At 58.1% G+C, this 27,948-nt stretch overlaps 1 protein-coding gene across 2 annotated transcripts; it reads left to right on the top strand.

The window, feature by feature from the left end:
• Window positions 1-1,333: 1,333 nt before the first annotated feature.
• On the top strand, window positions 1,334-27,342 carry LOC147096520 (galectin-8-like). Of its 2 annotated transcripts, XM_085974135.1 has the most exons (5): window positions 1,334-1,472; window positions 7,940-8,028; window positions 10,154-10,358; window positions 12,042-12,173; window positions 27,142-27,342. In XM_085974135.1, the coding sequence occupies exons 1-5, from the start codon at window positions 1,440-1,442 to the stop codon at window positions 27,142-27,144; spliced, it is 462 nt and encodes a 153-aa protein (XP_085830261.1). In that variant the 5' UTR covers window positions 1,334-1,439; the 3' UTR covers window positions 27,145-27,342. The 2 variants fall into 2 exon arrangements, with proteins under 2 accessions (XP_085830261.1, XP_085830260.1); XM_085974134.1 differs by lacking the exon at window positions 27,142-27,342 and having other exon boundaries at window positions 12,042-12,185.
• Window positions 27,343-27,948: the final 606 nt, after the last annotated feature.

Genomic DNA, 27,948 nt, shown 5'->3' with positions numbered 1-27,948 from the left:
TAAACAGAGGGACAACCACTAAATATAAGAAAAGAGTATATACAAATTATATGAATGTATATTTATACACTCAGGGATATATCTGTTTATACACTGTATGAATAGACCTGCGTTTATGTGTTCAACCATAAATGTTTTTCGATGCTTTGGCAACATAAGATGTACCTTGTCATGCCAATAAAGTGATTTGAATTGAATTGAATTGAGAGAGAGAGAGGGAGGGGGAGGGAGAGAGGGAGGGGGAGGGAGAGAGGGAGGGGGAGGGAGAGAGGGAGGGGGAGGGAGAGAGGGAGGGAGGGAGAGAGAGAGGGGGGAGAGAGAGAGAGAGAGAGAGAGAAAGAGGGAGAGAGGGGGAGAGGGAGAGAGAGAGAGGGGGAGAGGGAGAGAGGGGGAGAGAGGGGGAGAGGGAGGGAGGGGAGAGAGAGAGGGGAGGGGAGAGAGAGAGAGAGAGAGAGAGGGAGGGGAGAGAGAGGGAGAGAGTGTGAGAGAGAGGGGAGGGGAGGGAGAGGGAGAGGGAGAGAGAGGGAGTGCGTGAGGGGAGAGAGGGAGAGGGAGAGAGAGGGAGAGGGAGATAGAGGGAGGGAGAGGGAGGGAGGGAGAGAGAGAGCGAGGGGAGAGAGAGGGAGAGAGCGAGAGAGAGAGGAGGGAGGGAGAGAGAGAGAGGGGAGAGAAGCAGATAAGAGAGGGGAGCATATGTGAAATAGGGAGGAGCGAGGGGGTGGAGAGAGAGGAAAGGAGAGAGAGGGGAGGGGGAGAGGGGAGGGAGGGGAAAGCAGATTGGAGCAGAAAGAAAAGGGGATCATATGGGAAGAAGGGAGGAGAGAGAGGGGAGAGGAGGAGGGGAGGAGAGAGGAGGAGGGGAGGAGAGAGGTGAAGGGGAGGGGAGGGGAGAGGGGGAGGGGAGAGGAGGAGGGGAGGGGAGGAGAGGAGGAGGGGAGGGGAGGAGGGGAGGGGAGGGGTGAGGAGGGGAGGGGGGAGTGGAGGGGTGAGGAGGAGGGGAGGGGAGGAGAGAGGAGGGGGGAGAGGAGGAGGGGAGGATAGAGGAGAGGAGGAGAGAGGAGAGGGGAGGGGAGGAGGGGAGGGGCGGGGAGAGGAGGAGCTGAGGGGAGGAGAGGAGGAGCTGAGGGGAGGGGAGGAGGGGAGGTGAGAGGTGTAGGGCAGGAGGGGAGAGGAGGAGGGGAGGGGAGGAGGGGAGGGAGGAGGGGGGGAGGGGAGAGGAGGAGGAGGGAGGGGAGGGGAGGAGAGGAGGAGGGGAGGGGAGGAGAGGAGAGGAGGGGAGTGGAGGAGGAGAGGAGGAGGGGAGGGGAGGGGAGAGCGACGGATGGGAGGAGAGAGGAAAGGGGAGGGATCATGAATGAAGGATAAATAGCCACTCCTGCATCACTATCCTTCATTCTACATTTCCTGCTCACAGATCTGCGAAGCTCAGCACTGAAGAAATGTCGATCCAACCACTGTGGAACTGGACTCCGGTAAGTAACATGTCTTCTGCAGGTGGAACGTGTGTCTGTAGATCACTAACTCTTATTTAAGGAATGTGAGATCTAAAGATCTGTTTGGCAGTGACTGGACAGGGAGGGGGAGAAGGGCTTGTGAGTCCTGCTACTCTCCGAATTTGAAACCAGAACTCAGCATCACGAGAATGGGACATTAATATTATTCTATCTAGCTCACTGCAAAAACTAACCACAATCTCTGATAGATCTCTCCAATTCACTCCATCCAACTTTCAATAAATAAGAACTAAAAGTGTGAGTTCCTCAGTTAACGGGAATGAGTAATGGAATGTTTTACAGCAGCTGTTCCTGTGATAAACCCGTTGGGCAGTGGGTGGACTGGAAGTGGCAGGGCGATTGGGAGGGTAGAGAAGGTGGGTGGAGGGGTGTGTTAGTGCAGCTGTGTGTGTGTCAGTGTGTGTTAGTGCATCTGTGTGTGTGTCAGTGTGTGATAGTGTCAGTGTGTGTGTGCGTCAGTGTGTGATAGTGTCAGTGTGTGTGTGCGTCAGTGTGTGATAGTGTCAGTGTGTGTGTGCGTCAGTGTGTGATAGTGTCAGTGTGTGTGTGCATCAGTGTGTGATAGTGTCAGTGTGTACGTCAGTGTGTGATAGTGTCAGTGTGTGTGATAATGTCAGTGTGTGATAGTGTCAGTGTGTGATAGTGGCAGTGTGTGATAGTGGCAGTGTGTGTGTGTCAGTGTGTGATAGTGTCAGTGTGTGATAGTGTCAGTGTGTGTGTGCGTCAGTGTGTGATAGTGTCAGTGTGTGTGTGCATCAGTGTGTGATAGTGGCAGTGTGTGTGATAGTGTCAGTGTGTGATAGTGTCAGTGTGTGTGTACGTCAGTGTGTGATAGTGTCAGTGTGTGTGTGCATCAGTGTGTGATAGTGTCAGTGTGTGTGTACGTCAGTGTATGATAGTGTCAGTGTGTGTGTACGTCAGTGTGTGATAGTGTCAGTGTGTGTGTGTGCGTCAGTGTTTGTGTATGTCAGTGTGTGATAGTGTCAGTGTGTGTGTGCATCAGTGTGTGATAGTGTCAGTGTGTGTGTACGTCAGTGTGTGATAGTGTCAGTGTGTGTGTACGTCAGTGTGTGATAGTGTCAGTGTGTGTGTGTGCGTCAGTGTTTGTGTATGTCAGTGTGTGATAGTGTCAGTGTGTGTGTACGTCAGTGTGTGATAGTGTCAGTGTGTGTGTGCATCAGTGTGTGATAGTGGCAGTGTGTGTGTACGTCAGTGTGTGATAGTGTCAGTGTGTGTGTGCATCAGTGTGTGATAGTGGCAGTGTGTGTGTACGTCAGTGTGTGATAGTGTCAGTGTGTGATAGTTTCAGTGTGTGTGTACGTCAGTATGTGATAGTGTCAGTGTGTGATAGTGTCAGTGTGTGTGTACGTCAGTGTGTGATAGTGTCAGTGTGTGATAGTGTCAGTGTGTGTGTACGTCAGTGTGTGATAGTGTCAGTGTGTGATAGTGTCAGTGTGTGTGTACGTCAGTGTGTGATAGTGTCAGTGTGTGATAGTGTCAGTATGTGTGTACGTCAGTGTGTGATAGTGTCAGTGTGTGTGTACGTCAGTGTGTGATAGTGTCAGTGTGTGATAGTGTCAGTGTGTGTGTACGTCAGTGTGTGATAGTGTCAGTGTGTGTGATAGTGTCAGTGTGTGTGATAGTGTCAGTGTGTGTGTACGTCAGTGTGTGATAGTGTCAGTGTGTGATAGTGTCAGTGTGTGTGTACGTCAGTGTGTGATAGTGTCAGTGTGTGATAGTGTCAGTGTGTGTGTACGTCAGTGTGTGATAGTGTCAGTGTGTGATAGTGTCAGTGTGTGTGTACGTCAGTGTGTGTGTACGTCAGTGTGTGATAGTGTCAGTGTGTGTGTACGTCAGTGTGTGATAGTGTCAGTGTGTGTGTACGTCAGTGTGTGATAGTGTCAGTGTGTGTGTACGTCAGTGTGTGATAGTGTCAGTGTGTGTGATAGTGTCAGTGTGTGTGTACGTCAGTGTGTGATAGTGTCAGTGTGTGTGTGATAGTGTCAGTGTGTGTGTACGTCAGTGTGTGATAGTGTCAGTGTGTGTGTACGTCAGTGTGTGATAGTGTCAGTGTGTGTGTACGTCAGTGTGTGATAGTGTCAGTGTGTGTGTGTGCGTCAGTGTAAAAACATAAGAAATAGGAGCAGGAGTCAGCCATTCGGCCCCTCGAGCCTGCTCCGCCATTCAATAAGGTCATGGCTGATCTTCTACCTCATCTCCACTTTCCTGCACTATCCCCATATCCCTTGGTTCCATTAATATCCAAAACTCTATCGATCTCTGTCTTGAATAGGCTCAACGACTGAGCCTCCACAGCCCTCTGGGTAGAGAATTCCAAAGATTCACCGCCCTTGAGTGAAGAAATTTCTCCTCATCTCAGTCCTAAATGGCCGACCCCTTATTCTGAGACTGTGACCCCTGGTTCTAGACTCCCCAGCCTGGGGGAAACATCCTCCCTGCATCTACCCTGTCAAGCCCTGTGCCAATTTTGTACGTTTCAATGAGATCACCTCTCATTCTTCTAAACTCTAGAGAATATGGGCTAAAAATTCAGTTGGGCGCCATTTGGGGAGCCACTTGCGCCATCCCGATATTCAGTTTCTGCGCCCCAAGCGGAAGCGGGCCGCTACTCGAGGCTCCCCGCGCCCCGCTTGGGGCGCTCACCCTGAATATCGCTGCGCTAAGGACCGCAGCGCCACCCGCTGCGGCATGGCACGCTGCGGTACTGCAGGCCTTCCTCCCACTGTTAAGGGGGAGGTGCCTGCAACAGCGCGATCCCCACTCGCGAGTGCCGGCAAATGAGCCCGGCACCAAGGAGAAGTGCCAGGCTCTCGGGAAACAGCTGGCAATGCCGCGGGGGGGGGGGGTTTAGGAGGCTGGGGACGGAGGTGCGGGGCGGGCGCCCCCCACCTCCACCTTAACTAGCGCCACTACCGCCACAGGTAGGCCCTGTGAACCGGTCGCGATTTGCGACCGGCGTTAAAGAGGCGGGCGCGACCAAATATGGTCATCGGGGCGGGAGCGGGGCGCTGCGCACACCGATGACGTCATCGGTGGCGGCGCAGCGCTACAGGCTAACGCCGCCATTAGCGCCCCGCTAAATATCGCGGGAGGTGTGGCCAGTGGCGCTAAAGCCACTGAGTGCCCTCTTTGGGCACAAACTGGTGGCGCAGCCGACTGAATTTCTAGGCCCTTAGGCCTAGTCTACTCAATCTCTCCTCATAGGACAATCCCTCCATCCCAGGAACCAGTCTGGTGAACCTTCGTTGCACTCCCTCTGTGGCAAGTGTATCCTTCCTTAGGTAAGGAGACCAGAACTATCCACAATACTCCAGCTGTGGTCTCACCAGGGCCCTATATAATTGCAGTAAGACGACTTTACTCTTAAACTCAAATCCTCTTGTAATAAAGGCCAACATACCAGTTTTTTGCGTCTTCTTCCATGAAGACAGACACAAAATATTTGTTTAATTTCTCTGCCATTTCCTTATTCCCCATTATAATTTCTCCTGTCTCAGCCTGTAAGTGACCCACATTTACTTTTGCTAATCTTTTCCTTTTTGCATACATACAGAAGCTTTTACAATCTGTTTTTATGTCTCTCGCTAGTTTACTCTCATTCTATTTTCCCTTTCTCTATCAATTTCTTGGTCCTCCTTTGCTGAATTCTAAAATCCTCCCAATCCTCAGGCTTACTACATTTTTTGGCAACATTATAAGCCTCTTCCTTTGATCTAATACCATCTTTAACTTCTCTTGTTAGCCACGGTTGGACCACTTTTCCTGTGGGGTTTTTGTGCCTTAAAGGATTGTATATTTGTTGTAAATTATGTATTAATTCTTTAAATGCTAGCCATTGCTTGTCTACCATCATACCTTTTAATGTAGTTTCCCAATCTACCTTAGCCAACTCGCCCCTCATACCTGTGTAGTTTGCTTGGTTTAGATTTAAGACTCGAGTTTCAGATTTAACTAAATCACTTTCAAACTCAATATAAAATTTTATCCCATTATGGTCACTCTTCCCTAAAGGCCCCTTTACTACAAGGTTATTAATTCTCATTGTCCAATACTAGATCGAAACTAGCCTGTTCCCTCGTTGGTTCCTCAACATACTGATCTGGAAAACTATCTTGTATACATTCCATGAATTCGTCCTCCACACTATTACTGCAAATTTGGTTTGCCCAGTCTATATGTAGATTAAAGTCCCCCATGATTACTGTATTACCCTTGTCACATGTGCCTCTAATTTCCTGATTTATACTCTGCCCTACAGTACAACTAATGTTTTGGGGGCCTATAAACAATCCCACCAATGTTTTCAGCCCCTTGCTGTTTCTTAGCTCCACCTAAACTGATTCTACTTCTTGATTTTCGGAGCTAAGATCCTTTCTCTCTGCTGTCTTTATCCCATCCTTTATTACCAGGGCTACCCCTCCTCCTTTTCCATTTTGCCTGTCTCTTCTAAAAGTTAGGTATCCTGCAATATTTAGTTCCCAACCTTGGTCACTTTGCAACCGCGTCTCCGTAATGACTATTAGATCAAACCTGTTCATTTCTACCTGGGCTATTAATTCATCTATTTTGTTGCGAATGCTTCATGCATTCAGATATAGTGCCTTTAGCTTCGACTTATTTCTATTTTTCCCTGATGTAACCTTAGTCACTGATGCCTTATTACCTGTTACTCTCTCTGTCCCTTCCTGACCCACGCTGCTTATTTTTACCCCAAACTCTGCTCTGCTCTCGAGCCTCGACATTTCTCTCGCTGCTTTTAAATTTACTCTTTCCTGAATCCTCCCGCCTCCCCTTCATTAGTTTAAAGCCTTGTCTACTGCCCTAGTTATTCGATTCACCAGGACACTGGTTCCAGCCCAGTTTAAGTGGAGCCCATCCCAACGGAACAGCTCCCTCTTTCCCCAGTACTGGTGCCAGTGTCCCATGAACCGAAACCCCTTCCTCCCACACCACTGTTTGAGCCACGCATTTAAACCTCTAATCTGTTTGTCCCTATGCCAATTTGCACGTGGCTCAGGTAACAATCCAGTGATTATTACCTTTGAGGTTCCACTTTTTAATTTGGATCCTAGCTCCTCAAACTCCCTCAGCAGAACCTCATTCCTAGTTCCACCTATGTCATTGGTTCCTATGTAGACCGTGACAACTGGATCCTCCCCCTCCCACTCCAAGTTCTTCTCCAGCCGCGAGGAGATGTCTTTATCCCTGGCACCGGGCAGGCAACACAACCTTCAGAACTCTCGGTCGCAGCTGCAGAGAACAGTATCTATCCCCCTGACTATGCTGTCCCCTACCACAACTACATTCCCTTTCACTCCCCCCACTTCAATGGCCTCCTGCACCATGGTGCCATGGTCAGCTTGCTCATCCATCCTGCAGGCTTTTCCCTCATCCACACAGGCAGCAAGAACCTCATACCTGTTGGACAAGGGCAAAGGCTGAGGCTCCTCCAGCACTGCACCTGGGGTCCCCTCACCTGCCTGAGTTGCAGTCACACTCTCCTGTCCCTGACCACTAACCAGACCTGTACAACTACCTAACCTAAGGGGTGTGACTGCCTCCTGGATCAAAGTGTCCAGGTAAATCTCCCCCTCCACGATGCCCCGCAATGTCGGCACCTCAGACTCCAGCTCAACAACTCTGAGCTGAAGTTCAAGATGCAGGCACTTACTGCAAACGTGGTTGTCCGGGATCACAATGCTCTCCGCAAACTTCCACGTGCTGCAGTTGCGGCACACCGCCGTGTATGTGTGCGCATGTCAGTATTTGTGTGTCTGTACGTGCGCGTGTGTGCGTCAGTGTCGGATAGTCAGTGTGTGTGTTTCAGTGGCTGTGCGTGTGGCAGTCCGTGTGTGTGTTTTCGTGTGTCAGTCTGTGCGTGTGGGCATGTGTCAGTCTGTGTGTGTGTCTTCATGTGTCAGTCTTCTTATGTTCATTAATAACTAGACATTCTTATTATGAACACAGCTAGCTTCTAGCTAGTCATTTATTCAGTACACGTTCTCTAGGTACAGTATCTGTAGAGATGCAGCATGTGTGCTCCTGTGTGCAGGCTGCCATCTTGACTGTTGCCTTGTGGGTAGCCTAGTGCCTCATGGGTAATGTAGTCTTAATATCTATACGGCTGGGTAGTGTAGTCTTATACATACAGCTATATACAGCTCTACGGCTCCACCTAGTGTCCACTATAGAATGACATGTTATTGATCACTACAAGTCTGTGTGTGTGTTTTCGTGTGTCAGTCTGTGCGTGTGTTTTCGTGTGTCAGTCTGTGCGTGTGTCAGTCTGTGTGTGTGAGTGTGTGTGTCAGTTGTATGTTTGCGTGCGTGCCTGTGCATGTGTCGGTTGCCATGTTCCGATCCCTCACCAGATGTCTGAGATTTATTGTCTGTCTCTTTTCCAGACTGTCCCATTCACCAAACAGTTCCCGACTGTGTTAAAGGAGCAGATGATGCTTGTGGTGTGTGGAAAGGTTCCAGCAGATGCCGAGCAGTAAGATCCCTCGGTCTCAGTGCCTCACGAGTTGTCTTGTTATCCCTCAGTATCTCACTGCCCCAGCGTCATTATTTGTGTCTGAGTATGGCTCATTTCCCCATCACCCAGTCTTTCCTGTCCTCACTCTCACCTTCTGTGCTGTGTTCAGTACGTCTGTCTCTTGTTCTGCACAATATAATTTATTGTGATAATAATAATAATTCAACTTTATTGTCATTGCACAAGTACATGAACAACGAAATGTGATCTTGCAAGCTCCCATGACTGGGAGAAGCAAAGCCGCTGCGTCTGTGCACGCCACCATTCCATTTCTACCATTCCTCCTGTCCGACAATCTTCAGCCCACCGCCCGGGCCTGCTCACCAGCCGCTCCTCCTTCCGTGACCTTCTCACCAACCGCCCCCCCTCGGGGCTCCTTCCGTGACCTTCTGCACCTGGTCTATCCCTGATGGTCACCCCTCCAGGATACTAACCAGGCCTGGCTCTAGCTTAGCTTCCAAGCCTTGCCAGTGACCCTGTCCCTAGTCCCTAGTCCCTAGTCCCAATGGCAAGTTCCTTGGCCAAAGGTGTGCAGTTAAAGATCCACTGTCTCCAATAAATGTTGGAAATCCTCAGTTTCACCTCTACAGAACACAGATCCTGCACCTCCCATACCTTCCTTGGTGAAGACAGATGCAAAGTACTCATTTAGTACCTCAGCTATGCCCTCTGCCTCCATGCGTAGGTCTCCTTTTTGGTCCTTAATTGGCCCCATCCCTCCTATTACTACCCGCTTACTATTTATATGCCTATAGAAGACTTTTGGATTACCTTTTATGTTAGCTGCCAATCTATTCTCATACCCTCTCTTTGCCCCATTTATTTTCTTTTTCACTTCTGCTCTGAACTTTCTATATTCAGCCTGATTCTCAGATGTATTCTCGTCCTGACATCCACCATACGCGCTCTTTTTCTGCTTCATCTTACTCTCTATCTCTTTCATCATCCAGGGAGCTCTGACTTTAGAGCATTGCACTGTCAGAGGGGCAGTACTGAGGGAGTGCTGTACTGTCAAAGGTGCCGTCTTTCGGATGAGACGTGAAACCAAGGCCCAGTCTGCCTTCTCTGGTGGATATCAAAGACCCCACAGCACTACACAAAGAAAAGCTGGGGAGTTCTTCCAAGTGTCAGGACTGGACAGACTAGATGCAGGAAGGATGTTCCCGATGGCGGGGGAGTCCAGAACCAGGGGTCACAGTCTAAGGATAAGGGGTAAGCCATTTAGGACAGAGATGAGGAGGAATTTCTTCACCCAGAGAGTGGTGAACCTGTGGAATTCTCTACCACAGAGGGCGGTGGAGGCCAGTTCATTAAATATATTCAAGAAAGAGTTGGATATATTTCTTAAGGCTAAAGGGATCAAGGGGTATGGGGAGAAGGCAGGGACCGGGTACTGAATTTGGATGATCAGCCATGATCTCATTGAATGGCGGAGCAGGCTCGAAGGGCCGAATGGCCTACTCCTGCTCTTATCTTCTATGTTTCTGTGTTCTGGCCAATTTTTAATCCCTCAACCAACATCACTAAAACAGATGATCTGGTCATTTATTTAAATGCTGTTTGTGGGAGCTTGCTATGTGCAAATTGGCTGCCGCGTTTCCTACAAGAGTGACCACTTTTTTATTTTTTTATTTTAAGTACTTCATTGGCTGTCATCACAGAAACCCCACAGTGCAGATAGAGGCCATTTCGGCCCATCGAGCCTGCACCGACACATATCCCACCCGATCCCCGTAACCCCTACACCAACACATATCCCACCCTATCCCCACGTATTTAATCCCCCCTAACACTAAGGGTCAATTTATCATAGCCAATCAACCTAACCCGCACATCTTTGGACTGTGGGAGGAAACCGGAGCACCCAGGGGATGTGAAAGGCAGTGCAAAGATGCAAGTCTCTCTTTCCTTCTGGCTGTGAGTTGTGTCATGTCGAGCCTGGTGTTTGCTTGCACTGTGAGCCTCTGCTATGTGATGGGTCTGTGATCCTCTGATGTAGACACCGAGCTCCTCTCGCATGCTGCTTTATTACTGGGCGATGTTCGTGTTCCAGGGTATTGACGATATCGGTTTCTCTCTTCAGTTTTATCATCAACCTCCAGCAGGGGCAGGAACCCAAAGCAGTTCCCTTCCAGTTCGCAGTCCGCTTTGACGGCAACAAGGAGAAAGTGGTCTACAGTTCGCAGGAAGGGAATACATGGGCTCCGATGTTAGATAAATGCTGCGACCTTGGCATCAAAGGGAAGGATTTCAAACTCACCTTCTTTATCTGGAACAATTGCTATCAGGTAGAGTCTCCGACTGGCACCCGGCAAGTTTAAGATTTGATAAAGTTAGAAAGGTTTTAGAAAACAAGGGTTTGTTTTTAAAATTGTTCTCTTGGATTGAGTCTAAAATGGGGGGACTGGGGATACAGCGACACAGATCCTGACTGGACTGGAGCGGGCTGGAGTGTTCCACTGAGGCGTCCCTTTCACTCCCGTCTGATTTTAATCTTCATTCAGATCAACAATTGTAAAATGGGCCAGGGTGGGGTCCGGGCAGGGTGGCGTCTGGGATGGGTGGGGGCGGGGTGGGGTGGGGACGGGCGGGGTGGGTGGGGACGGGCGGGGAGGGGACGGGCGGGGTGGGGATGGGCGGGGCAGGGTGGGGACGGGTGGGGCGGGGACCGGGCGGTGACCGGGCGGGGTGGGGACCGGGCAGGGACCAGGACAGGTGGTGACGGGGCGGGGTGGTGACGGGCGGGGTGGGGACCGGGCGGGGACCAGGACAGGTGGTGACCGGGCGGGGTGGTGACCGGGCGGGGTGGTGACCGGGCGGGGTGGGGGACCGGGCGGGGTGGGGGACCGGGCGGGGTAGTGACGGGCGGGGAGGGGACGGGCGGGGAGGGGACGGGCGGGGTGGGGACGGGCGGGGTGGGGACGGGCGGGGTGGGGACCGGGCGGGGTGGGGACGGGGTGGGGACCGGGCGGGGTGGGGACGGGCGGGGAGGGGACGGGCGGGGTGGGGACGGGCGGGGAGGGGACGGGCGGTGTGGGGACCGGGCGGGGTGGGGACGGGAGGGGACAGGCGGGGTGGGGACCGGCGGGGTGGGGACCGGCGGGGAGGGGACCGGCGGGGAGGGGACGGGCGGGGCGGGGTGGGGACGGGCGGGGAGGGGACGGGCGGGGAGGGGAGGGGATGGGCCGGGCGGGGTGGGGACCGGGCGGGGTAGTGACGGGCGGGGAGGGGACGGGCACGGGCGGTGAGGGAGGGGGACCGGGCGGGGTGGTGGACCGGGCGGGGTGGGGACCGGGCGGGGTAGTGACGGGCGGGGTGGGGACGGGCGGTGAGGGGACGGGCGGGGAGGGGACGGGCGGGGAGGGGACGGGCGGGGAGGGGACGGGCGGGGAGGGGACGGGACGGGTGGGGACCGGGCGGGGTGGGGACGGGCGGGGACGGGCGGGCGGGGACGGGCGGGGTGGGGACGGGCGGGGTGGGGACGGGGCGGGGTGGGGACCGGGCGGGGTGGGGACCGGGCGGGGTGGGGACCGGGCGGGGAGGGGACGGGCGGGGTGGGGACGGGCGGGGACCGGGCGGGGTGGGGACCGGGCGGGGTGGGGACGGGCGGGGTGGGGACGGGCGGGGACCGGGCGGGGTGGGGACCGGGCGGGGTGGGGACGGGCGGGGTGGGGACGGGCGGGGAGGGGACGGGCGGGGAGGGGACGGGCGGGGTGGGGACCGGGCGGGGAGGGGACGGGCGGGGTGGGGACCGGGCGGGGTGGGGACCGGGCGGGGTGGGGACCGGCGGGGAGGGGACGAGCGGGGACGGGCGGGGCGGGGTGGGGACGGGCGGGGAGGGGACGGGCGGGGGAGGGGACGGGCCGGGCGGGGTGGGGACGGGCGGGGACGGGCAGGGGCGTCGCGTAAATACAGCCCTTTCTCCCGCGAGATCAGAAGCTGAGCTCATGGACCACGTTTGCTTTCTTTAGGCGTGTGTGAATGGTGAACACATCCTGACCTTCGACATCAGAAAATCTGCCTCCAAGATCGACACCGTCAACATCTATGGAAATGTTCAAGTTGACAGTTTCAAGGCCTACGATCTAAAGTGCAGTCAGACAGTAAGTGGCTGAGGTCCCTCTGTTACTCCGGAGGGAAGTGTGAGAGCCAAGAGTGGATCTAACAAAGGGGCACTGACAGCGTAGAGCACAGAACCATTGGCGGGGCAGTACTGAGAGAGTGCTGCACTGTCGGAGGGGCAGTACTGAGGGAGCGCCGCACTGTCGGAGGGGCAGTACTGAGGCAGCGCCGCACTGTCAGAGGGGCAGTACTGAGGGAGCGCCGCACTGTCGGAGAGGCAGTACTGAGGGAGCGCCGCACTGTCGGAGGGGCAGTACTGAGGGAGCGCCGCACTGTCGGAGGGGCAGTACTGAGGGAGCGCAGACTGTCGGAGGGGCAGTACTGAGGGAGCGCCGCACTGTCGGAGGGGCAGTACTGAGGGAGCGCCGCACTGTCGGAGGGGCAGTACTGAGGGAGCGCCGCACTGTCGGAGGGGCTGTACTGAGGGAGCGCCGCACTGTCGGAGGGGCAGTACTGAGGGAGCGCCGCACTGTCGGAGGGGCAGTACTGAGGGAGCGCCGCACTGTCGGAGGGGCAGTACTGAGGGAGCGCCGCACTGTCGGAGGGGCAGTACTGAGGGAGCGCCGCACTGTCGGAGGGGCAGTACTGAGGGAGCGCCGCACTGTCGGAGGGGCAGTACTGAGGGAGCGCCGCACTGTCGGAGGGGCAGTACTGAGGGAGCGCCGCACTGTCGGAGGGGCAGTACTGAGGGACCGCTGCAGTGTCATAGGGGCAGTACTGAGGGAGTGCTGCACTGTCGGAGGGGCAGTACCGAGGGAGCGCAGCACTGTCGGAGGGGCCGTACCGAGGGAGCGCCACACTGTCGGAGGGGCCGCACTGAGGGAGCGCCGCATTGTCGGAGGGGCAGTACTGAGGGAGCGCCACACTGTCGGAGGGGCAGTACTGAGGGAGCACTGCATTGTCGGAGGGACAGTCCTGAGGGAGCGCTGCACTGTCGGAGGGGCAGCACTGAGGGAGCACTGCACTGTCGGAGGGGCAGTACTGAGGGAGCACTGCACTGTCGGAGGGGCAGTACTGAGGGAGTGCTGCACCGTCGGAGGGGCAGTACTGAGTGAGAGCTGCACTGTCGGAGGTGCAGTACTGAGGGAGCGCTGCACTGTCGGAGGGGCAGTACTAAAGGGAGTGCTGCACTGTCGGAGGGGCAGTACTGAGGCAGCGCTGCTCTGTCGGAGGGGCAGTACTGAGGGAGCGCTGCACTGTCGGAGGGGCAGTACTGAGGGAGCGCTGCACTGTCGGAGGGTCAGCACTGAGGGAGCGCTGCACTGTCGGAGGGGCAGTACTGAGGGAGCGCAGAACCATCGGAGGGGCAGTACTGAGGGAGCGCTGCACTATCGGAGGGGCAGTACTGAGGGAGCTGTGCATTATTGGAGGGGCAGTACTGAGCGAGCGCTGCACTGTCGGAGGGACAGTACTGAGGGAGCGCCGCACTGTCGGAGGGACAGTACTGAGGGAGCGCCGCACTGTCGGAGGGACAGTACTGAGGGAGCGCTGCACTGTCGGTGATGCAGTACTGAGGGAGCGCCGCATTGTCAGAGGCGCATTACTGAGGGAGCGCCGCGTTGTCGGAGGGACAGTACTGAGGGAGCGCTGCACTGTCGGAGGGTCAGTAGCTAGGGAGCGCTGCACTGTCGGAGGGACAGTACTGAGGGAGCGCCGCACTGTCGGAGGGGCAGTACTGAGGGAGCGCCGCACTGTCGGAGGGACAGTACTGAGGGAGCGCCGCACTGTCGGAGGGGCAGTACTGAGGGAACGCTGCACTGTCGGAAGGGCAGTACTGAGGGGGTGCTGCACTGCCGGAGGGGCAGTACTGAGGGGGCGCAGCACTGTCGGAGGGGCAGTACTGAGGGGGCGCAGCACTGTCGGAGGGGCAGAACTGAGGGAGCGCAGACTGTCGGAGGGGCCATACTGAGGGAATGCTACACTGTCGGAGCGGCAGTACTGAGGGAACGCTGCACTGTCGGAGGGGCAGTACTGAGGGAGCACTGCATTGTCGGAGGGCCAGTCCTGAGGGAGCACGGCACTGTCGGAGGGGCAGTCCTGAGGGAGCGCTGCACTGTCGGAGGGGCAGTACTGAGGGGGCACTGCACTGTCGGTGAGTCAGTACTGAGGGAGTGCCGCAGTGTCGGAGGTACAGTACTGAGGGAGCGCCGCAGTGTCGGAGGGGCGGTACTGAGGGAGCACCGCACTGTCGGAGGGGCAGTACTGAGGGAGCGCTGCACTGTCGGAGGGGCAGTATTGAGGGAGCGCTGCACTGTCGGTGGGGCAGTACTGAGGGAACGCTGCACTGTCGCAGGGGCAGTACTGAGGGAGTGCCGCAGTGTCGGAGGTACAGTACTGAGGGAGTGCTGCATGTCGGAGGTACAGTACTGAGGGAGCGCCGCACTGTCAGAGGGGCAGTACTTAGGGAGCGCTGCACTGTCGGAGGGTCAGTACTGAGGGAGTGCTGCACTGTCGGAGGGTCAGTACTGAGGGAGCGCTGCACTATCGGAGAGGCAGTACTGAGGGAGCGCTGCACCATCGGAGGGGCAGAAATGAGGGAGTGCTGCACCGTCGGAGAGGCAGTACTAAGTGAGAGCTGCACTGTCGGAGGTGCAGTACTGAGGGAGCGCTGCACTGTCGGAGGGGCAGTACTGAGGGGGCGCTGCATTGTCGGAGGGGCAGTACTGAGGGGGCGCTGCATTGTCGGAGGGTCAGTACTGAGGGAGCGCCGCTCTGTCGGAGGGGCAGCACTGAGGGAGGGCTGCACTGTTGGACGGGCAGTACTAAGGGAGCACCGCATTGTTGGAGGGGCAGTACTGAGGGAGCGCTGCACTGTCGGAGGGGCAGTACTGAGGGAGCGCCGCACTGTCGGAGGGGCAGTACTGAGGGAGCGGCGCATTGTCAGAGGCGCATTACTGAGGGAGCGCTGCACTGTCGGAGGGGCAGTACTGAGGGAGCGCTGCACCGTCGGAGGGGCAGTACTGCGGGAGCGCCGCACTGTCGGAGGGGCAGTACTGAGGGAGCGCCGCACTGTCGGAGGGGCAGTACTGAGGGAGCGCAGAACCATCGGAGGGACAGTACTGATGGAGCGCCGCACTGTCGGAGGGGCAGTACTGAGGGAGCACCGCACTGTCAGAGGCGCAGTACTGAGGGAGCGCCGCACTGTCGGAGGGGCAGTACTGAGGGAGGGCAGCACTGTCGGAGGGGCAGTACTGAGGGAGCGCTGCACTGTCGGAGGGGTAGTATTGAGGGAGCGCTGCACTGTCGGTGGGGCAGTACAGAGGGAGCGCTGCACTGTCAGAGGGACAGTACAGAGGGAGCGCTGCACTGTCGGAGGGGTAGTATTGAGGGAGCGCTGCACTGTCGGTGGGGCAGTACTGAGGGGGCGCTGCACTGTCGGAGGGGCAGTCCTGAGGGAGCACTGCACTGTCGGAGGGGCAGCACTGAGGGAGCACTGCACTGTCGGAGGGGCAGTACTGAGTGGGCACTGCACTGTCGGTGGGTCAGTACTGAGGGAGTGCCGCAGTGTCGGAGGTACAGTACTGAGGGAGAGCTGCACTGTTGGAGGGTCAGTACTGAGAGAGCGCTGCACTGTCGGAGGGGCAGTACTGAGGGAGCGCCGCACTGTCGGATGGGCAGTACTAAGGGAGCGCTGCACTGTCAGAGGGTCAGTACTGAGCGAGTGCTGCACTGTCGGAGGGGCAGTACTGAGGGAGCGCTGCACTGTCAGAGGGGCAGTACTGAGGGGGCACTGCACTGTCGGTGGGTCAGTACTGAGGGAGTGCCGCAGTGTCGGAGGTACAGTACTGAGGCAGCGCTGCTCTGTCGGAGGGGCAGTACTGAGGGAGCGCTTCACTGTCGGAGGGGCAGTACTGAGGGAGCGCTGCACTGTCGGAGGGTCAGCACTGAGGGAGCGCTGCACTGTCGGAGGGGCAGTACTGAGGGAGCGCAGAACCATCGGAGGGCCAGTACTGAGGGAGCGCTGCACTATCGGAGGGGCAGTACTGAGGGAGCTGTGCATTATTGGAGGGGCAGTACTGAGCGAGCGCTGCACTTTCGGAGGGACAGTACTGAGGGAGCGCCGCACTGTCGGAGGGACAGTACTGAGGGAGCGCCGCGTTGTCGGAGGGACAGTACTGAGGGAGCGCTGCACTGTCGGAGGGTCAGTAGCTAGGGAGCGCTGCACTGTCGGAGGGGCAGAACTGAGGGAAAGCTGCACTTTCAGAGGTTCAGTACTGAAGGAGCACTGCACTGTCGGAGGGGCAGTACTGAGGGAGCGCTGCACCGTCGGAGGGGCAGCACTGAGGGAGCGCCGCACTGTCGGAGGGGCAGTACTGAGGGCGCGCCGCACTGTCGGAGGGGCTGTACTGAGGGAACGCTGCACTGTCGGAGAGACAGTACAGAGGGAGCGCTGCACTGTCAGAGGGGCAGTATTGAGGGAGTGCTGCACTGTTGGAGGGGCAGTACTGAGGGAGTGCTGCACTGTCAGAGGGGCAGTACTGAGGGAGCGCCGCACTGTCGGAGGGGCAGTACTGAGGGAGCACTGCACTGTCGGAGGGGCAGTACTGAGGGAGCGCTGCACTGTCGGAGGGACAGTACTGAGGGAGCGCTGCACTGTCGGAGGGGCAGTACTGAGGGAGCGCTGCACTGTCGGAGGGGCAGTACTGAGGGAGCGTCACTCTGTTAGAGGGGCAGTACTGAGGGAGCACTGCACTGTCGGAGGGGCAGTACTGAGGGGGCGCTGCATTGTCGGAGGGTCAGTACTGAGGGACCGCTGCACTGTCGGAGGGGCAGCAATGAGGGAGGGCTGCACTATCGGAAGGGCAGTACTGAGGGAGCTGTGCATTATTGGAGGGGCAGTACTGAGCGAGCGCTGCACTTTCGGAGGGACAGTACTGAGGGAGCGCCGCACTGTCGGAGGGACAGTACTGAGGGAGCGCTGCACTGTTGAAGGGGCAGTACTGAGGGAGCGCCGCACTGTCGGTGATGCAGTACTGAGGGAGCGCCGCATTGTCAGAGGCGCATTACTGAGGGAGCGCCGCACTGTCGGAGGGACAGTACTGAGGGAGCGCCGCGTTGTCGGAGGGACAGTACTGAGGGAGCGCTGCACTGTCGGAGGGTCAGTAGCTAGGGAGCGCTGCACTGTCGGAGGGGCAGAACTGAGGGAAAGCTGCACTTTCAGAGGTTCAGTACTGAAGGAGCACTGCACTGTCGGAGGGGCAGTACTGAGGGAGCGCTGCACCGTCGGAGGGGCAGTACTGAGGGAGCGCCGCACTGTCGGAGGGGCAGTACTGAGGGCGCGCCGCACTGTCAGAGGCGCAGTACTGAGGGAGCGCTGCACTGTCGGAGGGGCTGTACTGAGGGAACGCTGCACTGTCGGAGAGACAGTACAGAGGGAGCGCTGCACTGTCAGAGGGGCAGTATTGAGGGAGTGCTGCACTGTTGGAGGGGCAGTACTGAGGGAGTGCTGCACTGTCAGAGGGGCAGTACTGAGGGAGCGCCGCAATGTCGGAGGGGCAGTACTGAGGGAGCACTGCACTGTCGGAGGGGCAGTACTGAGGGAGCGCTGCACTGTCGGAGGGACAGTACTGAGGGAGCGCTGCACTGTCGGAGGGGCAGTACTGAGGGAGCGCTGCACTGTCGGAGGGGCAGTACTGAGGGAGCGTCACTCTGTTAGAGGGGCAGTACTGAGGGAGCACTGCACTGTCGGAGGGGCAGTACTGAGGGGGCGCTGCATTGTCGGAGGGTCAGTACTGAGGGACCGCTGCACTGTCGGAGGGGCAGCAATGAGGGAGGGCTGCACTGTTGGACGGGCAGTACTAAGGGAGCACCGCACTGTCGGAGGGGCAGTACTGAGGGAGCGCTGCACTGTTGGAGGGGCAGTACTGAGGGAGCACCGCACTGTCGGAGGGGCAGTACTGAGGGAGCGGCGCATTGTCAGAGGCGCATTACTGAGGGAGTGCCGCACTGTCGGAGGGACAGTATTGAGGGAGCGCTGCACTGTCGGAGGGTCAGTACTGAGGGAGCGCTGCACTGTCGGAGGGGCAGTACTGAGGGAGCGCTGCACTGTCGGAGGGGCAGAACTGAAGGAAAGCTGCACTTTCGGAGCGGCAGTACTGAGGGTGCGCTGCACCGTCGGAGGGGCAGTACTGCGGGAGCGTCGCACTGTCGGAGAGGCAGTATTGAGGGAGCGCAGAACCATCGGAGGGACAGTACTGATGGAGCGCCGCACTGTCGGAGGGGCAGTACTAAGGGAGCACCGCACTGTCAGAGGCGCAGTACTGAGGGAGTGCCACACTGTCAGAGGGACAGTACTGAGGGAGCGCTGCACTGTCAGAGGGACAGTACTGAGGGAGCGCTGCACTGTCGGAGAGGCAGTACTGAGGGAGCGCTGCACTGTCGGAGGGACAGTACCGAGGGAGCGCTGCACTGTCGGAGGGGCAGTACTGAGGGAGCGCTGCGCTGTCGGTGGGGCAGTACTGAGGGAACGTTGCACTGTCGGAGGGGCAGTACTGAGGGAGCGCAGACTGTCGGAGGGGCAGTACTGAGGGAACGTTGCACTGTCGGAGGGGCAGTACTGAGGGAGCGCAGACTGTCGGAGGGGCAGTACCGAGGGAGCGCCACACTGTCGGAGGGGCCGCACTGAGGGAGCGCCGCATTGTCGGAGGGGCAGTACTGAGGGAGCGCCACACTGTCGGAGGGGCAGTACTGAGGGAGCACTGCATTGTCGGAGGGACAGTCCTGAGGGAGCGCTGCACTGTCGGAGGGGCAGCCCTGAGGGAGCACTGCACTGTCGGAGAGGCAGCACTGAGGGAGCACTGCACTGTCGGAGGGGCAGTACTGAGGGAGCACTGCACTGTCGGAGGGGCAGTACTGAAGGAGCGCTGCACTGTCAGAGGGGCAGTACTGAGGGGGCACTGCACTGTCGGTGGGTCAGTACTGAGGGAGTGCTGCACTGTCGGAGGGGCAGTACTGAGGGAGTGCTGCACCGTCGGAGGGGCAGTACTGAGTGAGAGCTGCACTGTCGGATGTGCAGTACTGAGGGAGTGCTGCACTGTCGGAGGGGCAGTACTGAGGGAGTGCTGCACCGTCGGAGGGGCAGTACTGAGTGAGAGCTGCACTGTCGGATGTGCAGTACTGAGGGAGCGCTGCACTGTCGGAGGGGCAGTACTAAAGGGAGTGCTGCACTGTCGGAGGGGCAGTACTGAGGCAGCGCTGCTCTGTCGGAGGGGCAGTACTGAGGGAGCGCTGCACTGTCGGAGGGGCAGTACTGAGGGAGCGCTGCACTGTCGGAGGGTCAGCACTGAGGGAGCGCTGCACTGTCGGAGGGGCAGTACTGAGGGAGCGCAGAACCATCGGAGGGGCAGTACCGAGGGAGCGCTGCACTATCGGAGGGGCAGTACTGAGGGAGCTGTGCATTATTGGAGGGGCAGTACTGAGCGAGCGCTGCACTGTCGGAGGGACAGTACTGAGGGAGCGCCGCACTGTCGGAGGGACAGTACTGAGGGAGCGCCGCACTGTCGGAGGGACAGTACTGAGGGAGCGCTGCACTGTCGGTGATGCAGTACTGAGGGAGCGCCGCATTGTCAGAGGCGCATTACTGAGGGAGCGCCGCGTTGTCGGAGGGACAGTACTGAGGGAGCGCTGCACTGTCGGAGGGTCAGTAGCTAGGGAGCGCTGCACTGTCGGAGGGGCAGAACTGAGGGAAAGCTGCACTTTCAGAGGTTCAGTACTGAAGGAGCACTGCACTGTCGGAGGGGCAGTACTGAGGGAGCGCCGCACTGTCGGATGGGCAGTACTGAGGGAGCGCTGCACTGTCGGAGGTGCAGTACTGAGGGAGCGCTGCACTGTCGGAGGGGCAGTACTGAGGGAGTGCTGCACTGTCGGAGGGGCAGTACTGAGGGAGCGCAGAACCATCGGAGGGGCAGTACTGAGGGAGCGCTGTACTATCGGAGGGGCAGTACTGAGGAAGCTGTGCATTATTGGAGGGGCAGTACTGAGCGAGCGCTGCACTGTTGGAGGGACAGTACTGAGGGAGCGCCGCACTGTCGGAGGGACAGTACTGAGGGAGCGCCGCACTGTCGGAGGGACAGTACTGAGGGAACGCTGCACTGTCGGAGGGGCAGTACTGAGGGGGCGCAGCACTGTCGGAGGGGCAGTACTGAGGGGGCGCAGCACTGTCGGAGGGGCAGAACTGAGGGAGCGCAGACTGTCGGAGGGGCCATACTGAGGGAATGCTACACTGTCGGAGCGGCAGTACTGAGGGAACGCTGCACTGTCGGAGGGGCAGTACTGAGGGAGCACTGCATTGTCGGAGGGGCAGTCCTGAGGGAGCACGGCACTGTCGGAGGGGCAGTCCTGAGGGAGCGCTGCACTGTCGGAGGGGCAGTACTGAGGGGGCACTGCACTGTCGGTGAGTCAGTACTGAGGGAGTGCCGCAGTGTCGGAGGTACAGTACTGAGGGAGCGCCGCAGTGTCGGAGGGGCGGTACTGAGGGAGCACCGCACTGTCGGAGGGGCAGTACTGAGGGAGCGCTGCACTGTCGGAGGGGCAGTACTGAGGGAGCGCTGCACTGTCGGAGGGGCAGTACTGAGGGAGCGCTGCACTGTCAGAGGGACAGTACAGAGGGAGCGCTGCACTGTCGGAGGGGCAGTATTGAGGGAGCGCTGCACTGTCGGTGGGGCAGTACTGAGGGAACGCTGCACTGTCGGAGGGGCAGTACTGAGGGAGTGCCGCAGTGTCGGAGGTACAGTACTGAGGGAGTGCTGCATGTCGGAGGTACATTACTGAGGGAGCGCCGCACTGTCAGAGGGGCAGTACTTAGGGAGCGCTGCACTGTCGGAGGGGCAGAAATGAGGGAGTGCTGCACCGTCGGAGGGGCAGTACTAAGTGAGAGCTGCACTGTCGGAGGTGCAGTACTGAGGGAGCGCTGCACTGTCGGAGGGGCAGTACTGAGGGGGCGCTGCATTGTCGGAGGGGCAGTACTGAGGGGGCGCTGCATTGTCGGAGGGTCAGTACTGAGGGAGCGCCGCTCTGTCGGAGGGGCAGCACTGAGGGAGGGCTGCACTGTTGGACGGGCAGTACTAAGGGAGCACCGCATTGTTGGAGGGGCAGTACTGAGGGAGCGCTGCACTGTCGGAGGGGCAGTACTGAGGGAGCGCCGCACTGTCGGAGGGGCAGTACTGAGGGAGCGGCGCATTGTCAGAGGCGCATTACTGAGGGAGCGCTGCACTGTCGGAGGGGCAGTACTGAGGGAGCGCTGCACCGTCGGAGGGGCAGTACTGCGGGAGCGCCGCACTGTCGGAGGGGCAGTACTGAGGGAGCGCCGCACTGTCGGAGGGGCAGTACTGAGGGAGCGCAGAACCATCGGAGGGACAGTACTGATGGAGCGCCGCACTGTCGGAGGGGCAGTACTGAGGGAGCACCGCACTGTCAGAGGCGCAGTACTGAGGGAGCGCCGCACTGTCGGAGGGGCAGTACTGAGGGAGGGCAGCACTGTCGGAGGGGCAGTACTGAGGGAGCGCTGCACTGTCGGAGGGGTAGTATTGAGGGAGCGCTGCACTGTCGGTGGGGCAGTACAGAGGGAGCGCTGCACTGTCAGAGGGACAGTACAGAGGGAGCGCTGCACTGTCGGAGGGGTAGTATTGAGGGAGCGCTGCACTGTCGGTGGGGCAGTACCGAGGGGGCGCTGCACTGTCGGAGGGGCAGTCCTGAGGGAGCACTGCACTGTCGGAGGGGCAGCACTGAGGGAGCACTGCACTGTCGGAGGGGCAGTACTGAGTGGGCACTGCACTGTCGGTGGGTCAGTACTGAGGGAGTGCCGCAGTGTCGGAGGTACAGTACTGAGGGAGAGCTGCACTGTTGGAGGGTCAGTACTGAGAGAGCGCTGCACTGTCGGAGGGGCAGTACTGAGGGAGCGCCGCACTGTCGGATGGGCAGTACTAAGGGAGCGCTGCACTGTCAGAGGGTCAGTACTGAGCGAGTGCTGCACTGTCGGAGGGGCAGTACTGAGGGAGCGCTGCACTGTCAGAGGGGCAGTACTGAGGGGGCACTGCACTGTCGGAGGGACAGTACTGAGGGAGCGCTGCACTGTCGGAGGGGCAGTACTGAGGGAGCGCTGCACTGTCGGAGGGGCAGTACTGAGGGAGCGTCACTCTGTTAGAGGGGCAGTACTGAGGGAGCACTGCACTGTCGGAGGGGCAGTACTGAGGGGGCGCTGCATTGTCGGAGGGTCAGTACTGAGGGACCGCTGCACTGTCGGAGGGGCAGCACTGAGGGAGGGCTGCACTGTTGGACGGGCAGTACTAAGGGAGCACCGCACTGTCGGAGGGGCAGTACTGAGGGAGCGCTGCACTGTTGGAGGGGCAGTACTGAGGGAGCACCGCACTGTCGGAGGGGCAGTACTGAGGGAGCGGCGCATTGTCAGAGGCGCATTACTGAGGGAGTGCCGCACTGTCGGAGGGGCAGTACTGAGGGAGCGCCGCACTGTCGGAGGGACAGTACTGAGGGAGCGCCGCATTGTCAGAGGGACAGTATTGAGGGAGCGCTGCACTGTCGGAGGGTCAGTACTGAGGGTGCACTGCACCGTCGGAGGGGCAGTACTGCGGGAGCGTCGCACTGTCGGAGAGGCAGTATTGAGGGAGCGCAGAACCATCGGAGGGACAGTACTGATGGAGCGCCGCACTGTCGGAGGGGCAGTACTAAGGGAGCACCGCACTGTCAGAGGCGCAGTACTGAGGGAGTGCCACACTGTCAGAGGGACAGTACTGAGGGAGCGCTGCACTGTCAGAGGGACAGTACTGAGGGAGCGCTGCACTGTCGGAGAGGCAGTACTGAGGGAGCGCTGCACTGTCGGAGGGACAGTACCGAGGGAGCGCTGCACTGTCGGAGGGGCAGTACTGAGGGAGCGCTGCACTGTCGGTGGGGCAGTACTGAGGGAACGTTGCACTGTCGGAGGGGCAGTACTGAGGGGGCGCTGCACTGTCGGAGGGGCAGTACTGAGGGGGCGCTGCACTGTCGGAGTGGCAGAACTGAGGGAGCGCTGACTGTCGGAGGGGCCATACTGAGGGAATGCTACACTGTCGGAGGGGCAGTACTGAGGGAGCACTGCATTGTCGGAGGGGCAGTACTGAGGGAGCGCTGCACTGTCGGAGGGGCAGTCCTGAGGGAGCACTGCACTGTCGGAGGGGCAGCACTGAGGGAGCACTGCACTGTCGGAGGGGCAGTACTGAGTGGGCACTGCACTGTCGGTGGGTCAGTACTGAGGGAGTGCCGCAGTGTCGGAGGTACAGTACTGAGAGAGCGCTGCACTGTCGGAGGTACAGTCCTGAGGGAGCGCCGCACTGTCGGAGGGGCAGTACTGAGGGAGCGCTGCACTGTCAGAGGGTCAGTACTGAGCGAGTGCTGCACTGTCGGAGGGGCAGTAATGAGGGAGCGCTGCACTGTCGGAGGGGCAGTACTGAGGGAGCGCTGCACTGTCGGAGGGGCAGTACTGAGGGGGCGCTGCACTGTCGGAGGGGCAGTACTGAGGGGGCGCTGCACTGTCGGAGGGGCAGTACTGAGGGAGCGCTGCACTGTCAGAGGGGCAGTACTGAGGGGGCACTGCACTGTCGGAGGGACAGTACTGAGGGAGCGCTGCACTGTCGGAGGGGCAGTACTGAGGGAGCGCTGCACTGTCGGAGGGGCAGTACTGAGGGAGCGTCACTCTGTTAGAGGGGCAGTACTGAGGGAGCACTGCACTGTCGGAGGGGCAGTACTGAGGGGGCGCTGCACTGTCGGAGGGGCAGTACTGAGGGGGCGCTGCACTGTCGGAGGGGCAGAAATGAGGGAGTGCTGCACCGTCGGAGGGTCAGTACTGAGGGAGCGCCGCACTGTCGGAGGGTCAGTACTGAGGGAGCGCTGCACTGTCAGCAGGGCAGCACTGAGGGAGCGCCGCTCTGTGGGAGGGGCAGCAGTGAGGGAGGGCTGCACTGTTGGACGGGCAGTACTAAGGGAGCACCGCACTGTCGGAGGGGCAGTCCTGAGGGAGCGCTGCACTGTCGGAGGGGCAGTACTGAGGGAGTGCTGCACTGTCGGAGGGGCAGTACTGAGGGAGTGCTGCACTGTCGGAGGGGCAGTACTGAGGGAGCGCTGCACTGTCGGAGGGTCAGTACTGAGGGATCACCACACTGTCAGAGGGGCAGTACTAAAGGGAGTGCTGCACTGTCGGAGGGGCAGTACTGAGGCAGCGCTGCTCTGTCGGAGGGGCAGTACTGAGGGAGCGCTGCACTGTCGGAGGGGCAGTACTGAGGGAGCGCCACACTGTCGGAGGGGCAGTACTGAGGGAGCGCTGCACTGTCCGAGGGGCAGTACTGAGAGAGCTCTGCATGTCGGAGGGACAGTACTGAGGGAGCGCAGAACCATCGGAGGGGCAGTACTGAGGGAGCGCCGCACTGTCGGAGGGGCAGTACTGAGGGAGCACCGCACTGTCGGAGCAGTACTGAGGGAGCGCTGCACTGTCAGAGGGGCAGTACTGAGGGAGTGCCGCACTGTCGGAAGGGCAGTACTGAGGGAGTGCCACACTGTCGGAGGGGCAGTACTGAGGGAGTGCCGCACTGTCGGAGGGGCAGTACTGAGGGAGTGCTGCACTGTCGGAGGGGCAGTACTGAGGGAGCGCTGCACTGTCGGAGGGGCAGTACTGAGGGAGCGCTGCACTGTCGGAGGGTCACTACTGAGGGAGCGCTGCATTGTCGGAGGGTCACTACTGAGGGAGCGCTGCACTGTCAGAGGGGCAGTACTGAGGGAGCGCTGCACTGTCAGAGGGGCAGTACTGAGGGAGTGCTGCACTGTCGGAGGGGCAGTACTGAGGCAGTGCTGCTCTGTCGGAGGGGCATCACTGCGGGAGCGCTGCACTGTCGGAGGGGCAGTACTGAGGGAGCACCGCACTGTCGGAGGAGCAGTACTGAGGGAGCGCTGCACTGTCGGAGGGGCAGTACTGAGGGAGTGCTTCACTGTCAGAGGGGTAATACTGAGGGAGCGCTGCACTGTCGGAGGGACAGTACTGAGGGAGCGCAGAACCATCGGAGGGGCAGTACTGAGGGAGCGCTGCACTGTCGGAGCGTCAGTACTGAGGGAGCGCTGCACTGTTGGAGGGTCAGTACTGAGGGAGCGCTGCACTGTCGGAGGGGCAGTACTGAGGGAGCACCGCACTGTCGGAGGAGCAGTACTGAGGGAGCGCTGCACTGTCGGAGGGGCAGTACTGAGGGAGTGCTGCCCTGTCAGAGGGGCAGTACTGAGGGAGCGCTGCACTGTCGGAGGGTCACTACTGAGGGAGCGCTGCATTGTCGGAGGGTCACTACTGAGGGAGCGCTGCATTGTCGGAGCGGCAGTACTGTGGGAACATTACAAGAAACAGGAGCAGGAGTAGGTCCTAGGGACCCTCGAGCCTGCTCTGCCCTTGAATAAGATCATGGCTGATCTTCAACCTCAACTTCGTTCTCCCGTTCGATCTCCATATCCCTTGATTCCCCTTGAGCTAAAAATCTATTTCAGCCTTGAATATACTCAATGATTCAGCAACCACAGTCCTTCGGGGTAGAGAATTCCAAATATTCACAACTCTGGGTGAAGAAATTCCTCCTCATCTCAGTCTTAAAATGCCGACCCCTTATCCTGAGATTATGCCCCCTAGTTCCAGACTCCCCAGCCAGGGGAAACAACCTCTCAGCCTGTCAATCCCCCCCAGAATCTTGTATGTTTCAATGAGATCACCTCTCATTCTTCTAAACTGCCGAGAGTATAGGCCCAACCTGCTCAATCTGAGGGAGCGCTGCACTGCCATCTTTTGGATGAGACATTAAATCGCAGCTGGATGTAAAAGTTCCCATGGTCACTAATGCGGGACGAGCAGGAGAATTCTCCCCGGTGGCCTTGCCAATATTCTGCCTCCAACCAATATCTGAAAGAGATGAAAAGGTTAATCAGCTCATTTACTGGTTGTTGGATCTTGCTGTGCACAGATTGGCGGATATGGTTGCACAGAGACTGCACTCCAAGCGCCAATGGCGAGGAAGAGCTTGAGATGTTGCAGAGAGCTGGATCATCCTTTCTAGAAAAAACAGAAAGGCAGAGTATTTCCTAAATGGTGAAAGATTGGGGAATGCAGATGCTCACAGGGACCTGGGTGTCCTTGTACATGAGTCACTGAAAGTGAATGTGCAGGTGCAGCAAGCCATTAGGAAGGCAAATGGTATGCTGGCCTTCATTACAAGAGGATTTGAGTACAGGAGTAAAGAAGTCTTACTCCAATTATATAGGGCCTTGGTGAGGCCACACCTGGAGTACTGTGTACAATTTTGGTCTCCTTACCTAAGGAAGGATATACTTGCCATAGAGAGAGTGCAACGAAGGTTCACGAGATTGATTCCTGGGATGGCGGGACTGTCGTATGAGAAGAGATTGAGTAAACTAGACCTGTATTCTCTTGAATTCAGAAGAATGAGAGGGGATCTCATTGAAGCATAAAAAATTATTACAGGTCTTGATAGGGTGGATGCTGGGAGAACGTTTCCCTTGGCTGGGAGTCTAGAACCAGGGGCCACAGCCTCAGGATAAAGGGTCGGCCATTCAGGAGTGTGATGAGAAGAAATTTCTTCACTCAGAGGGTGGTGAATCTTTGGAATTCTCTACCCCAGAGGGCTGTGGAGGCTCAGCCATTGGGTATATTCAAAACAGAAGTCGATAGATTTCTGACTAGTAAGGGCATCAAGGGATATGGCGATAGGGCCGGTGAATGGAGTTGAGGCAGAAGATCAGCCATGATCTCATTGAATGGCGGAGCAGGCTCGAAGGGCCGAATGGCCGACTCCTGCTCCTATTTCTTCTGTTCTTAGGTTCCTCCTGCGTGGGCTGTAGACCCTTCACACTGGATAATCCAGATTAATGATTGGGCACTAACCCTACTTGTCTTTGATTTTACTCCGCTCTGCATAGTGAGAAGTTAAGACAGCCGGAACCGTTCAACAGGCTCCAGCCCGCAGTGGAAGAAAGACTCCCTGCAGCCCGGGAATCGTCGCTCATTCATTGAGTCCGTGACCAGATGTGGCCGCCTTAGAACTAGTCACAGTATTTAGGATAGATTGAAACATTACGTTCTCTGTACAATGAATCTCTATTAAAGCAGCTGCTGATGTATTGACTGTCTCCATCCTTGTTGCACTCGTACAGTTTCGCTCCACGTCAAACAATGTGACCGTAAACTGAACAAAAATAACATTTCCACAGGCACTAACTATATTATGCACTATAAACTATCCGTGTTATTTGCACCACCTACATTCACCGCCCGCAGCATCCAAAATATAAACCGTCCGCATTCTCCGCAGTGTCTGCACTCTCCCCAGTATCACCGTCCACACTGATCACAGTCCACGCACTATCGGCACTAGAATCAGAATCATCGAAAGTTACAGCATGGAAGGAGGCCATTTCGGCCCATCGTGTCCGCGCCGGCCAACAAAGAGCTCTCCAGCCTAATCCCACTTCCCAACTCTTGGTCCGTAGCCCTGCAGGTTAGAGCATCCCAAGTGCACATCCAAGTACTGTTTAAATGTGGTTAGGGTTCCTGCCTCTACCACCCTTTCAGGCAGTGAGTTCCAGACCCCCACCACCCTCTGGGTGAAGGAATTTCCCCTCAAATCCCCTCTAAACCTTCCCCCAATTACTTTAAATCTGTGCCCCCTGGTTTTTGACCTCTCTGCTAAGGGAAATAGGTCCTTTCTATCCACTCTATCCAGGCCC

The sequence above is a fragment of the Somniosus microcephalus genome, unplaced genomic scaffold (genome assembly GCF_052327205.1).
Source record: "Somniosus microcephalus isolate GS21.2 unplaced genomic scaffold, FLI_Smic_1.0 unresolved_chr1, whole genome shotgun sequence".
NCBI lineage: Eukaryota > Metazoa > Chordata > Chondrichthyes > Squaliformes > Somniosidae > Somniosus > Somniosus microcephalus.
Note: the sequence above shows the minus strand (reverse complement) of the source record. Positions and strands in the feature narration are given on the sequence as shown.